Consider the following 12165-nt stretch of genomic DNA (forward strand, 5'->3'; position numbering starts at 1 on the left):
TGAAATCACTGATACAACCTTTAAGTGACAAAAGATTGGAATTAGTGCAAGTGCTCCAAGGTGCAGGAAAGCTGGAGCTTAAGTGCAGAAGTGAAAGTGTGACAACTTGCTTGTGAACGGCAGCCTGGGTTCCTTAACAATCACTGGAGCCTACTGGAGAAAAGAACCAGAGAAAGTGTTAATCTGGTCTTTGGAGACCTCAGCTGTGTCCCAATGTGAAGGCTGCATCCTTCGAAGGACTGAAGACTTCAAGGATGCAGCCTATGCGTCCTCCAAAGGACGCACCATGTAGCCTTCATAGGATTTCCTAATTGCGCAACCAGGTGTTTCTGATCACCGCTCCTCAACGGTGCGAGAGGACAGCTGCCATCCTGATAATTCATTTGATATAGCCTAATTGAGTAAACAGCTATGGAGACAGAATTGGCTATTGTCATTTTTATGTTTTATATTTTACTGGAGGACATGGTGAGGTGTTTCAGCCCCGGCGCTGCCGGATCATGTATTTTCGGTTTAGCCCGGTTTGAATATAAAACCCAATTGAATATAAAAAAGTCCAGTATTTCTCCCGCTCGTCATCAGCTGTCAGTCACTGTTGCTAGGCGACAAGAACAATCCTCCGTAGGCTAGACCGGTCCGAGCGCTTCAGATGCGCCCTTTGATATGGGACACAGCTGTAGTTAGCAACAATTTGTTAATATAGTGACAACAGACCTACATTTTGTTACTTTAATTTTCGGAACTGCATATTTCATTAAATATTCACGTACAAATGTGAAGTAACCTACTGAAGTATCTTTTTTCCCTCACATATGATTTACATTAAACTACACAAAAGTATATAATGTAACAACTTTGAAAATATTCAGAAGTAAAATGCAGTTGTAGCATAATATAAATACAAAACTATAATAACTCTGACAAGGAGTTTTTTTCCCCTGCAGAATACATACCAATAGTTTTACTCTTGATACTAAAAACTTGTTATTAAAAGTACTTTTTTCAGAAATTACTCTTTTTGAAAAAGAAAAAAAAAACTTCAGTGACATGGCATCGATTGAGTCAGCCCTGCAAACCTGTTGGTAGACAACTTAGTGGAAATATGCACTCAAACACTCTGGAGAGCGTCCCAGATGATGTCCCACCAGCAGAGAGGCCTTACCAGGGGCAGCCCATTCCAGTCCAGCAGCTCCAGGGTCTCCCTGCTCAGCTGAATACAAGTCTACATAATTTTTTTCTTATTTTATGTACTGTAAATGTTTGTTGATTTTGATATGTTTAACGTATGTTGTTAATAGTTGGAAAAAGTACTTTAATGTAGCCCGTGGAACAAATGATTTTCATTTACCAATTTTATAAAAAAAAATTAAAAGGTATACAAGAGTTTGTTTCATGTAGAAATTATGACTGTCAAAAAATAAACAATGTCCAGAACAATTCATTCTCTTTTATTTACACATTTAAAGTTGCAAAAAAATGATGTACAGATTTTTTCTTTCTTTTTACAAAATAAAAGTTAAAAAAGTTAAACAAGAATATGTAGAAAATATATATATATTTTTCAATCATTTTCTCAAGAAGAGAAAACAGCCTGTCCATCCTCTCCCTACTCTCCTCCTGTGCTCTCCTCGCCGGCTCCACCTCACCGTGGGCACCCACTGCTGAACTGGGCCCTGAGGACAAACCAGGGCCAAGTTTCAGGAGTGGGTTTCCCACTCACACCCTCACCTGTCCCAGGACACTTGCAATCCTAAGGGCAGAGCAAATGAACCATGGCTTGTTAACAACAACAGCACAATACATTTCAGCAAAGACGTGTGTATTAACTTTCTTACTTTGTATTTTTTTTCTCCTGAATTGCTCTAAAAAAGCTTAACACAGGGGTGCAATCTTAAGTGCATTGTTAACACTGCAAAATATGACACATCAAGACAGGCATACAAAATACTTATCATCATATTTCTATATATTCAAATTTGGTTAAAACCACATAGCTTTCATGACAGCACTACAAAAACACATAAAAGTGAAACCCCATTGCCTTATCAACTGCTTTTCTTATTGTTGTGGGCTTTATAGGGTGAGTGATATTTCCTATTATACACAAGTGAGATAGACTAGTGCAAATATTACAAATAGGTCGTTAAACTAATATTAGCACAAGTTTTGCCTCAAACTACCTGACAAATGAAGCCACGCAATGGTGACGAAGGAGTTGAGATGAAGTTTATAATAAACTTTAACTCGGTTTTGCTAGCTATTTAAGTAAATGAAAACATAATACTTACATTTAAATTTGAATTTGCTGTCCACCACCGAACTCCAGTCTCGGCCGCCTTTAAAAATAAATAAATAAATGCTGTCGTCAACGGCACTTATGGGGTAGAATAGGGTAGGATAGGCCGCTAAGTGTCCATTTATGTATCCTTCCCTTCACGGAGAAACGAAGGGCGCATTTGCCGTCGCTTTTGAATCAGGGTATAGCCTTCGTCGCGTCGCGATGACGCAACCGGCCTTCAAATACGGCCTTCGGAGAATGCAGAACTGAATTGGGACAGAGAATGTCTAATAGGAAGAGAATTGGCACTCTCTGGTTACTTCCGGTTTCTGGACTGGCTGCAGTAACACGTCTCTGTCCATGCGGGGGCAGAATGAATGGAGGTCTATGGCGCTATATCCATCAAAATCCACTTTTCTCAGGATATAATTTTTTGTCTAGTAATTTGAATGTTGTATTCGAAAGGAGATGCAAAGAAATTACACATTGCTGGGTGTTAGATTTTTTAGAGTCACTTATTTGCTTTAAAAAGTATTTTAAAGTGTCAATGACGTCATACACATCGTACGACCAGAGATACTGCTTCACGGCAATCCTTCAGTCACTTTGGTGCGTTCGCGCTCTGCACTTTCTTTTCTCTCGAGGCATCGACAACACAGCTGACACAGGTAAACACACGTGCTAGAAGAGTTTTTGTTTTGTTTGTTTCTGGTCCCGCTTCGGATGACACGATGCCATCAAGCGGCATCTCTGGTCGTAATCAGTCCTTCACTGACCAATCAGCGTTCATTAGCAGAATGCTAGCGTGTTATGGGCAACAACAACTCAACTTGTAAGAAATCGAAAGGACATAAGTACTCTTTCATTCAATTTTCGACCTATAACCCATGTTGAACTTGCAAAACCTACAATAAAATCTGAGATTTCTCAACGGCAATCGGGTGAAAGAGACAAATTTAGCCGTATAGCCCCATTGACTCCCATTCAGTCTGCACTCGCCCGCGATCACCTCCAGTGGAATTCTAATGGAACTGCAACCAACCATCTATACAATGGGGCTAATAGGAAGTGCCAAGGCTCTCCGTAGACGGGCTCTGATTGGGACAGCCTTCATCGCGCCGCGGTGACGCAATCGGCCTTCAAATGCGACCTTCCAAGGATGCAGCCTTTGAATTGGGACGTCCTTCGTCGCGCCGCTGTGACGCAATCAGCCTTCAAATGCGGCCAATCGTCCTTCAAATGCGGCCTTCGGAGGATGCAGCCTTCACATTGGGACACAGCTCTCATCTCCCCCAGAGCCATAGAGAGAGAGAGTTGCGACACTCTTTGATGTCGCCGCTATGGCTGTCACGTGGTTCATGTAAGCCCCAATAGTTCCAAAACGTACGCTGGCTGTCATGTTCTTCTATGGGACAGACAGCAGCGATTGCATTATTGAACGGTAAATATAAAATAAAACACACACCCAAGTACTTTTTCAGCTGTTATTGCATTATTGCATTTTGTTAATGTCAGTTTTGCATTTTGAGATAAGTTTTAAGCTATATTTTTGGAGGGAAAAGCTTAGTGTTCATGTTCGCATGGGTAGTAGCACTGGCTTTAGCGGCTCTAACTTAACTTTTCCATATCATTCATCTGATGATGGACGTCTCATGATATTTATTTTAGCACAACTGGGCTGTATTAGGCTATTGATTCCCGTGATTTTGCTTATAAATTTTGATTCAGCCATTAGCCTACCTTCGTGATCACGCAAAGAGGTCTGCCGTGGCGGTCCGTTCAGAATTCGCTTAGAAGCTAGCTCACTTCTTCTGATGAAAGTGGCCACCCCCAGGACCACAACGTGAAACATCATCATGTTAAGACTAAGAATATTATTTTAAGATTAAGGCCATACACATTATAAAAACTATAACAGATTAAAAACGAATTTAAGCATGTCTGATACAAATGAAGGTTTTCAAATAAAATATTTTTTATTAAACAATGACAGACAACAAAAATGTGTGCTTGTGTGTGTGAACAAGAAAAACAAAAACCAGGGGCAGGTGATCCATGAAACAGACAGGACTGGTGATGGCCATAACAATCCTAAAGGTCCAGCATTGTTCTCACAAGCCGCTTCACTCAAGACAATAATAACATAATGAAAAGTTAGTATATCCCAAAAAATTAAATTAAATAAAAGTTGCTATAAAGGTGGTAGCGATTCATTACCGAAATCTTAGCTGACGAAGTCGCGCTAGCTAACTAACGTTAGCTAGCAGGCAGTGCTTGGAAATTGGTTGAAACAACCAACATAAAATATAAATAATTACGCTGTGCATGTACAAATGAAGACCAGTATAAGCATCGCAAAGGGCCTCTGATACAATATAGACAGTTGACAATTCAAAAGAGGTCGATATTTCGGCAACTTAACTCTGGAACAACTCGACGCGCAGCAATGTAAGTGAATGGTGTCCAACGCCCAAATGACAGTGTTTGGAACTATTCCGATCTTCATATCCCGGAAGTAGGCGGTTAAAAGCGCCGCCATTATTTACAACGAAGGTCTATGGGAGTGTCGCAACTCTCTCTCTCTATGGCTCTGATCTCCCCTAATCTCTCATCTCTCTTCTTCTTCTGATTCTTGGCAGATAACTATTTTGTAGTATACAGCCACCAACTGTACAGGAGTATGTAATACCATGAACGTCATAGAGTCTAGGCTTCTATTAATTAAAAAAAAAGAAGAAAAAAAAGAGGCCAATTATACTCTTTTCATTAAACCAGCATTATTAAGATAAATAAATAAAGCTTTAAGTCTCTCCCTTGTCATTCCCTTTTCTTCCAGAATTTCATGCCAGATTACTCTATTATCATTATACTTCTCACAAGTAAAAAGTACATGATTAACATCTTCTCTGTCTTGGCACACTATGCATAAACCATTACCCTTTCCTACTAAATGTAAAGTGGAGTTTAGTCCTGTATGTCCTAGTCTAAGTCTGGTATAGACCACTTCTTCCCTTCTGTTTAGACTCAGTGAAGTAACCCTTTTCCCTCTCTCATCGCTCTCTTTTCTGTTGTGCTTAAATCCTCATCTCCTGATGGCTCTCAGGTGGCTCTCCTTCCCTGACTACGCCTCCTGGCAATTGGATCCACTCCATTTCCATGACAACCCTGACGAGTGCTCGAGGAGCTTGCCATAATATATATATACATACATACATGATTTTTAAATATTTTTAAAAATTATTTTGTGCTCATGTTTTGATAAAAAATGCAATAAAAACAGCAATTTTGTGATATATTATTATAATTTAAAAATAGCTGGTTTCTATTTTTAGCTAATTTATTCCTGTTATCAAAGCTGAATTTTCAGCATCATTACTCAGTCTTCAGTGTCACATGATCCTTTAGAATTCAAAATTGCTGATTTTATGCTCAAGAATTTTTTATTTTTTATTATGTTGAACAGTTTTGCTGCTTAATATATTTGTGTACACTACTGTTGAAAAGTATGGAGTCAGCAAGATATTGTTTGAGGACATTAATAAGATCATTCAGCAAGGATGTAAATTGATCAAAAGTGATAGTAAAGTTTTTTTATTATGTTACAAAAGATTTCGAAGAGAGAGAGAACCTTCCCCATGTCAGTTCCTTCTTTTGTATTTATTCTAAGAAAGTGTGATTACAACATGGTAATTGATTACATTTTCCACTACCAGTATCCCTGATCACATTGCAGAGCTTCAGAATCAGACCCTATTTCAGTTATGCATTGGACATATAAACATACAAATAACCGGTATTGTTATAAAACAAACAAGATCAGTCAATCTCAAGTAGTTATACAAACATCCTGAATCTCAGAGGACACAAGCATGCTAAACTTCATTAATGTATGCTCTCATAATGTCAATAGGATAGCTTTTCAAGAATAGTGCATTTTTGAAAAGATAGAGAATAAATGACAAAAACAACAATATAACTGCTCTCTTCACCTCTGTGTGAGAGCATGTACTACACAATGGTCCTCTTCATCAAAGAACCATGAGAATCACTGTTCAAACTATCTTTAGGAAGAGAGATACAGGGAGAATGTGAAAGGAATGATGGAGATTGTGAGAGAAATGGTAAATAAAAGGAGGTTGAGTGAACTGAATCCACTGGAGTTGAACACAACAAATCCAGGAGGGTTGCTGCCAATGGAAGATGTGATCCAGTTCTGGAACTGAGAAACTCTGGCGAACACACTGGGATGTAAGGGGTCATCACATCGTGTTGCACCAAAACTCACAATGCCGGACTGAATCCACCGGGAGCTGCTCCTACTGACCAATGGACCTCCAGAGTCTCCCTGTATTCACAAACATTCAGCATTTATATTTCTGACAATATACAGTGAATAATTGTTACAGACACAAGTATGCACCAGTATAGCCCAATAGTAAAAGTATGCCAGCCATGTGTCCACCAAAGATTTTAAATTTTTTTGCAGTTGAAGCATTTGAAGTTGAAGTGTTTTTCTGTTGTCATCAAGAGTTAAAAAAATTTCGACTGCACACATCCTGAAAAGTGAAGCCAAACATTTTGATCGCCCCCTGGTTGCTGGCTGCAGTATAGGTCCTTATCCTCTCCATGTAAACGAACTGGACGCGAGCCAAGCAAAAAAATTATTCTAATTACGCTTCAAATCCAATTTTTTCCCCAAAGATGGTTTCTGTCATTTAAGGTAGTTCTTATTTTGATGACATATGTTCAAAAGTACGTTTTTCGAATAAGTTTGGTTTAATTTAGTTATTTCTGTCTTGACAACTCTTGGAGAGATTAGCATGGTAATGGATATGGCAATGTTAATGTATTTGGTCTTAGAGGAATAGATCTGCTATGCTGCTGCAGAGCAAATACAGAGATTCACTACTGCCAATACATTCACAGACATTGCTGTGAGCATATAAGACATGCAAATGTAACATCCATGAAATAACTAGCTGGGGAAGGTGGAGAGTTTCTCATGCTGCTGCATAGGTAGATATGCAAACATCTGCACATGTGAATGAACATAGACAGGATGTGATAGGACGAAACGGTTTATTTCAGTGAACAAGTTCAAATAACCGATTAATTAAATGTGCACTAAGCGATGTCACACGTTTTTTAGGCCAAAACATTTTTTGTCACATACAGCAAACATCTCCTCACCATCCGCTAGCTGTCTGTCCCCTGAACACACTGTAAAAAAAGCGGTTTCTGTAGACACCCCAGGCTCCACAAACGGCAAGAAAAACAAACTGGGCTCACCCGCACCACGAAACACAACAAACTGTTCCAGCCAATAACGACAAGAAGGATTTGGGGCTGGGGTTTGGGGTGGTTAGTGCACGGATGAGGAGGAGGGAGGGTCTAGATAGCCTCCGTTTTGTTTGACAATACTTTAAACGTCAACAAGAAGTGACGTCACCCAACATCACTTAAAGCACCCACTAATGATGTGAAACGCAGATATTTTACATGTCTAAAGCATATAAAGTCAATAAACAAATCTTAATCAACGTACTTTTTACCTGAGAACCATGAGAAACCATTATCAGCGAACTTCTGTTGACTCGAGAACTACTGCCTTTGGAAACCTGTTATATTTCCATATTTAATTTACTGCTTTTCAGCAAAGTACATCAAAAACATACATTTGAGTTTTGATCGAGTAACTTGTAGATCTGTGCTGACTCGAGCTGCTAACTGTTTCAGAAGGTTCAGTCCAATTTGGTGAAATAGTTCATCCAGTTCCCCACAAAATAACAACACTCTCGTAAACGCGCTCCGGACCGTTTGCCTGAGTTGAGGCTATGGATTACAGGTAATAATATTGTAAATAATGTTCAGTTTTATTGCACAGACTTAGCGTTTAGCTTCATAAGACCTTGATGTGTCGTCAGGAGCCACGGGTATCAATTTTGCCATACCCGTATTTGCTGTTGGACTCTCAAAATTACTGTAGCCAGTGACTTGCATTTTATGAATCACCATGGACCACGGTTTCAACTAAAAGTCTTCTTAACTGTTCTACTGAAGAATAAAAGTCACCTACATCTTGGATTGCCTGAGGGTGAGTAAACTAAGAGCAAATGTTATAATAGTTTTGGACTGCAACTTCATGCTTTTATCTGCAGATCAGGTGTAGTAAAAAGCAGTTGTAGTGTATGAGTTCATGATCAGTGGAGTAAAGACTGAGTTTAACTGAGCAACTAGGGTGGCAGTGTGAAGTGTGCAGGTGACCAGAAACTGGAGATAAGTTTTGTAAATTGTTTTAGATTAAAATGGGTTCAAATGAATGATGTCTTACCTGACATGAACTTTTCCCTCCCACATTTAAAAATCCAGCACAAATCATTTCGCTTGTGATGATCTCTCCATAAGCTTTAAAACAGGCACTGCTGTTGACAATTGGTAACATAATCTCCTGCAGTATGTCAGGTATCTGGCCTGTGACACAGATCAGAGGACAATTTTGGCAGCTTTTAATGGCCATTTACAGTAAATTGTTGAGCTTTAGAATATTGTTGTTTTGCAAGCAAATATTCACTCACCTCCAGACTGTAGGGTTCCCCATCCAGTCACCCAGCTCTCTTCACCTCCAGCATATACACTACCAGCAGCCGCCAGACAGACTGGCTTAATAATGTCAGAGAAAGTCACAGAAGAAGAGAGCTGGATCAGTGCTAAGTCGTTGGAAAACTTGGGATTGTTATAGTCAGGATGCTTGATAACTTGACTCGCTGTCCTGAATGCCTCATTAGGGTTTGAGCCCGATTGGCTCCGACGCCCGAAGTACATCACAGTGTCAGATGCACCGTATCTGTAAATAGAGAAAGTCTATTTTAATCCCACTATTATCAATTTACAATTGTATCTTAGTGTGATAGTTCGCCCAAAAATGAAAATTAGCCGATGATTACTCACCCTCAAGTCATCCTTAGTGTATATGACATTCTTCTTTCAGACAAATACAATCATAGCAAATACAATCGGAGTTATATAAAAAAATGTCCTGGCTCTTCCAAGCTTTATAATGGCAGTGAATGGCCATTTTTGTTTTGAAGTCCACAAAACTGCATCTATCCATCATAAAAGTGCATTCATCCATCATAAAAGTGCATCTATCCATCATAAAAGTGCTTCTATCCATCATAAAGTGCTGCACACGGCTCCATGGGGTTTCTAAAGGCTTCTGAAGTGAAGCAATGCGTTTGTGTAAGAAAAATATCCATATTTAAAAGTTTATAAAGTAAAATAACTAGCTTAGGACTTCAAAGCAGAAAAAAAATTCACTGCCATTATAAAGCTTGGAAGAGCCATTATATTTTATAATATAACTCCGATTGTATTCGTCTGAAAGAAGAATGTCATATACACCTAGGATGACTTGAGGGTGAGTAAATCATGGGATAATTTTTGGGGTGAACTATCCATTTAAGCTTAATTTTAGATGCCAACATACTCCAGGAAGCAGTGAGCTGCAGATAAAACCCAGTCTTTATTGATTAGACTCCCACCACATAAACCTCTTTCCCCGAGATAAATGATGACTTGCCACGGCCAAGACCCTTCCTTTGCATCCCCCCCTCCAACAATCTTATTGTTTAGGGGGGCTTGACCACATACTAATGAGAGAAAAAGTAATATGAGAATTCCTTAAAATGCCTCACAGACATAGAAGAAACATTCTGCGTGGAACAAGAGTTTTATGGTCATTATGACAACTTACCATCTAACTGGCAGAGGGAACCTGTGTGGGTAGACAAAGACAAAGTAGACAGTCATTTGTACAGAGCTGATAAAGTGTGACTGTTAAACTCTTACATCAGTGCTGGCATGTACCATTGGCATAAGAAAACAAGATAAAACCTTCACCTGAATAATGGTATTTATGGATTTTTAGCCAAAATCCCTGTTAAATTATTTCATAGTAATAACATGAATAAAGTAACAATCTTTAACTAAATTAGGCCAGTTTTACATGCAGTGTGTATGTGAATTAGCAGCAGGCTTACATTATGCTTTCACACTGGCAGTGTTTCTGCTACGTAATAGAACTGCATCTCATATACAGAAAATCCTTCTGCATTACAAGTTGTCCATTTTTGACAGATACTGAAGTTTCAATGTATAAAAGACTACACTGCAAAAAATGCTTTTCTTACTTTATATTTTTGTCTTGTTTTCCAGTCCAAATATCAAAAAATTCTTAAATCACGAAGCATTTACTAGATAAGTAAAATTACATAAGAAATTACATCTTGTTTTATAAAAACAGAAAAAAAGAAGAAATAAAAACATTAAATTAAGTTTAGTTAAGTTAAACCAAACAAAATGATCTGCCAGTGGGGTAAGAAAATAAAATCTTAATTCAAATGGAAAACAAGTTTATTTTTTGTACCCCATTGGCAGATAATTTTGCTAGTTTTAAGCAAAATTTAGATCACTTAATTTAGATTTTTTTTTAAATCAGAAAACAAGATAGAATTTCTTATGTCAGATATTTGGACTGGAAACAAGACAAAAATACTAAAAAAGTATTTTTGCAGTGTGTAAAATGTATTAAATATAAATCTTTTTGTGTATCATGCCATTACTTTTGAACCATGGACTATATTATTTAAATTAAAAAAATAATTATTAATATTATCATATTTGACAGATTTTATCATTTTAAATAATGACGCTATTGTAATTTAGAGCTGTGTTAAAGCAGAATCGGAACAGTCCTCATTGTTGAGTTTCCATTATTGATTCTGCTCTATAAACATAAAATAAATATGCTTTAAAAACTTTTTTTTAAATATGATTTGACTTGATTTTAGACATATACCAATTTAAATCAATCTATGAAAAAAACAATCTAGTTATAAACTGTTTTATAACTTTATAATTTTAAATACAATATTTATTATTGAAATGTCAAAATATTACAATTATTATGATATGCAGTATACTTACAATCATAAAACAGTAATATAATAGACGGTTAAGAGGTTTGGACACTGTTCATTTTTATTGTTATTATCACTATTTGAAAAGTATGGGATTTATAAAAAGACCAAAATATCAAACAAATCTAAACTATCTTCTAGTTTCTACAAGTTAACTACAAAAGCAATTTCAAGCATTTAACCACAAGTCTTTAGATCCAAAGGTTTTAGATTTATCATGAGAAATATCAATTCAGTCAAGTCTGTTGTGTATGTGTGCACAAAGGTTTTTAGGAATTCAATTGCTTGTCAGTTAATAAACAATTTAATTAAATGCTTCATTAAACTTATATTAAATTTTTTCAAGGTATAGATTTTACCTGCTATGTTGAGAAGTATGGTTCCGGCAATACACAAAGCTGTGTTAATCTTCATCCTTATCTTCTGGTCTGTGATATTACTGCTGTCTCCTCAACTGTCAGGTTTAATGAGATCTAAAATAATTACTGCCATAATTATCAGGTTTTTCATTGGTGTTTATTTTGCATATGGGTGGGTCCAACTACTTTTTGAAAAATTAGAAGAATTTATTATCGTCACACAACCAGTAAAACCAGACCAGTTTATGCAATAACTGCAATTTCCTGTAAGTGACTTTATATCAGGAATTATACTCTCATTTAAAGAAAAGCAAGAGAAAAAAATGAAAACAACATGCACATTTTTTGCCGAGACTTTCATTTGAAATGAAACGTTGATTCAAAATAGTTTGTTTAAATGAAAAAGTGTTATAAATCTGTTTTGAAATGTTTTTTAGTTTTTTTTAAATAAAGGTTTAAAAGTCAAGGAAATCAGACTGTGTATGTATATTTATTGTCCTTACCCTGTAACTACATTAAACAAGGGGGTAACGAGCACCATTTCAGTAGT

General features: G+C 37.2%; 1 protein-coding gene across 1 annotated transcript; it reads right to left on the reverse strand.

The window, feature by feature from the left end:
- Positions 1–5806: 5806 nt before the first annotated feature.
- Positions 5807–11706, reverse strand: LOC309496520 (chymotrypsinogen A-like). The gene is made up of 6 exons (XM_082166503.1): positions 11616–11706; positions 10032–10052; positions 9765–9927; positions 8854–9122; positions 8610–8749; positions 5807–6623 (listed from the first exon to the last, which is right to left on the reverse strand). The coding sequence occupies exons 1-6, from the start codon at positions 11668–11670 to the stop codon at positions 6342–6344; spliced, it is 930 nt and encodes a 309-aa protein (XP_082022629.1). The 5' UTR covers positions 11671–11706; the 3' UTR covers positions 5807–6341.
- Between the last annotated feature and the right edge of the window lie 459 nt (positions 11707–12165).

The sequence above is a fragment of the Leuciscus leuciscus genome, assembly GCF_965113295.1.
Source record: "Leuciscus leuciscus genome assembly, chromosome: 4".
NCBI classification, from domain to species: Eukaryota; Metazoa; Chordata; class Actinopteri; order Cypriniformes; family Leuciscidae; genus Leuciscus; species Leuciscus leuciscus.

What these genes read in the sequence shown, in the direction of transcription:
- LOC309496520 (XM_082166503.1), bottom strand. Translation starts at nt 11,670, where the DNA reads ATGAAGATTAACACAGCTTTGTGTATTGCCGGAACCATACTTCTCAAC. An exon ending in CATACTTCTCAACATAGCAG is followed by an intron (nt 10,053 to 11,615) that starts GTAAAATCTATA and finishes CTACCCACACAG; the next exon opens with GTTCCCTCTGCCAGTTAGAT. An exon ending in GGGAACCCTACAGTCTGGAG is followed by an intron (nt 8,750 to 8,853) that starts GTGAGTGAATAT and finishes TCTGTGTCACAG; the next exon opens with GCCAGATACCTGACATACTG.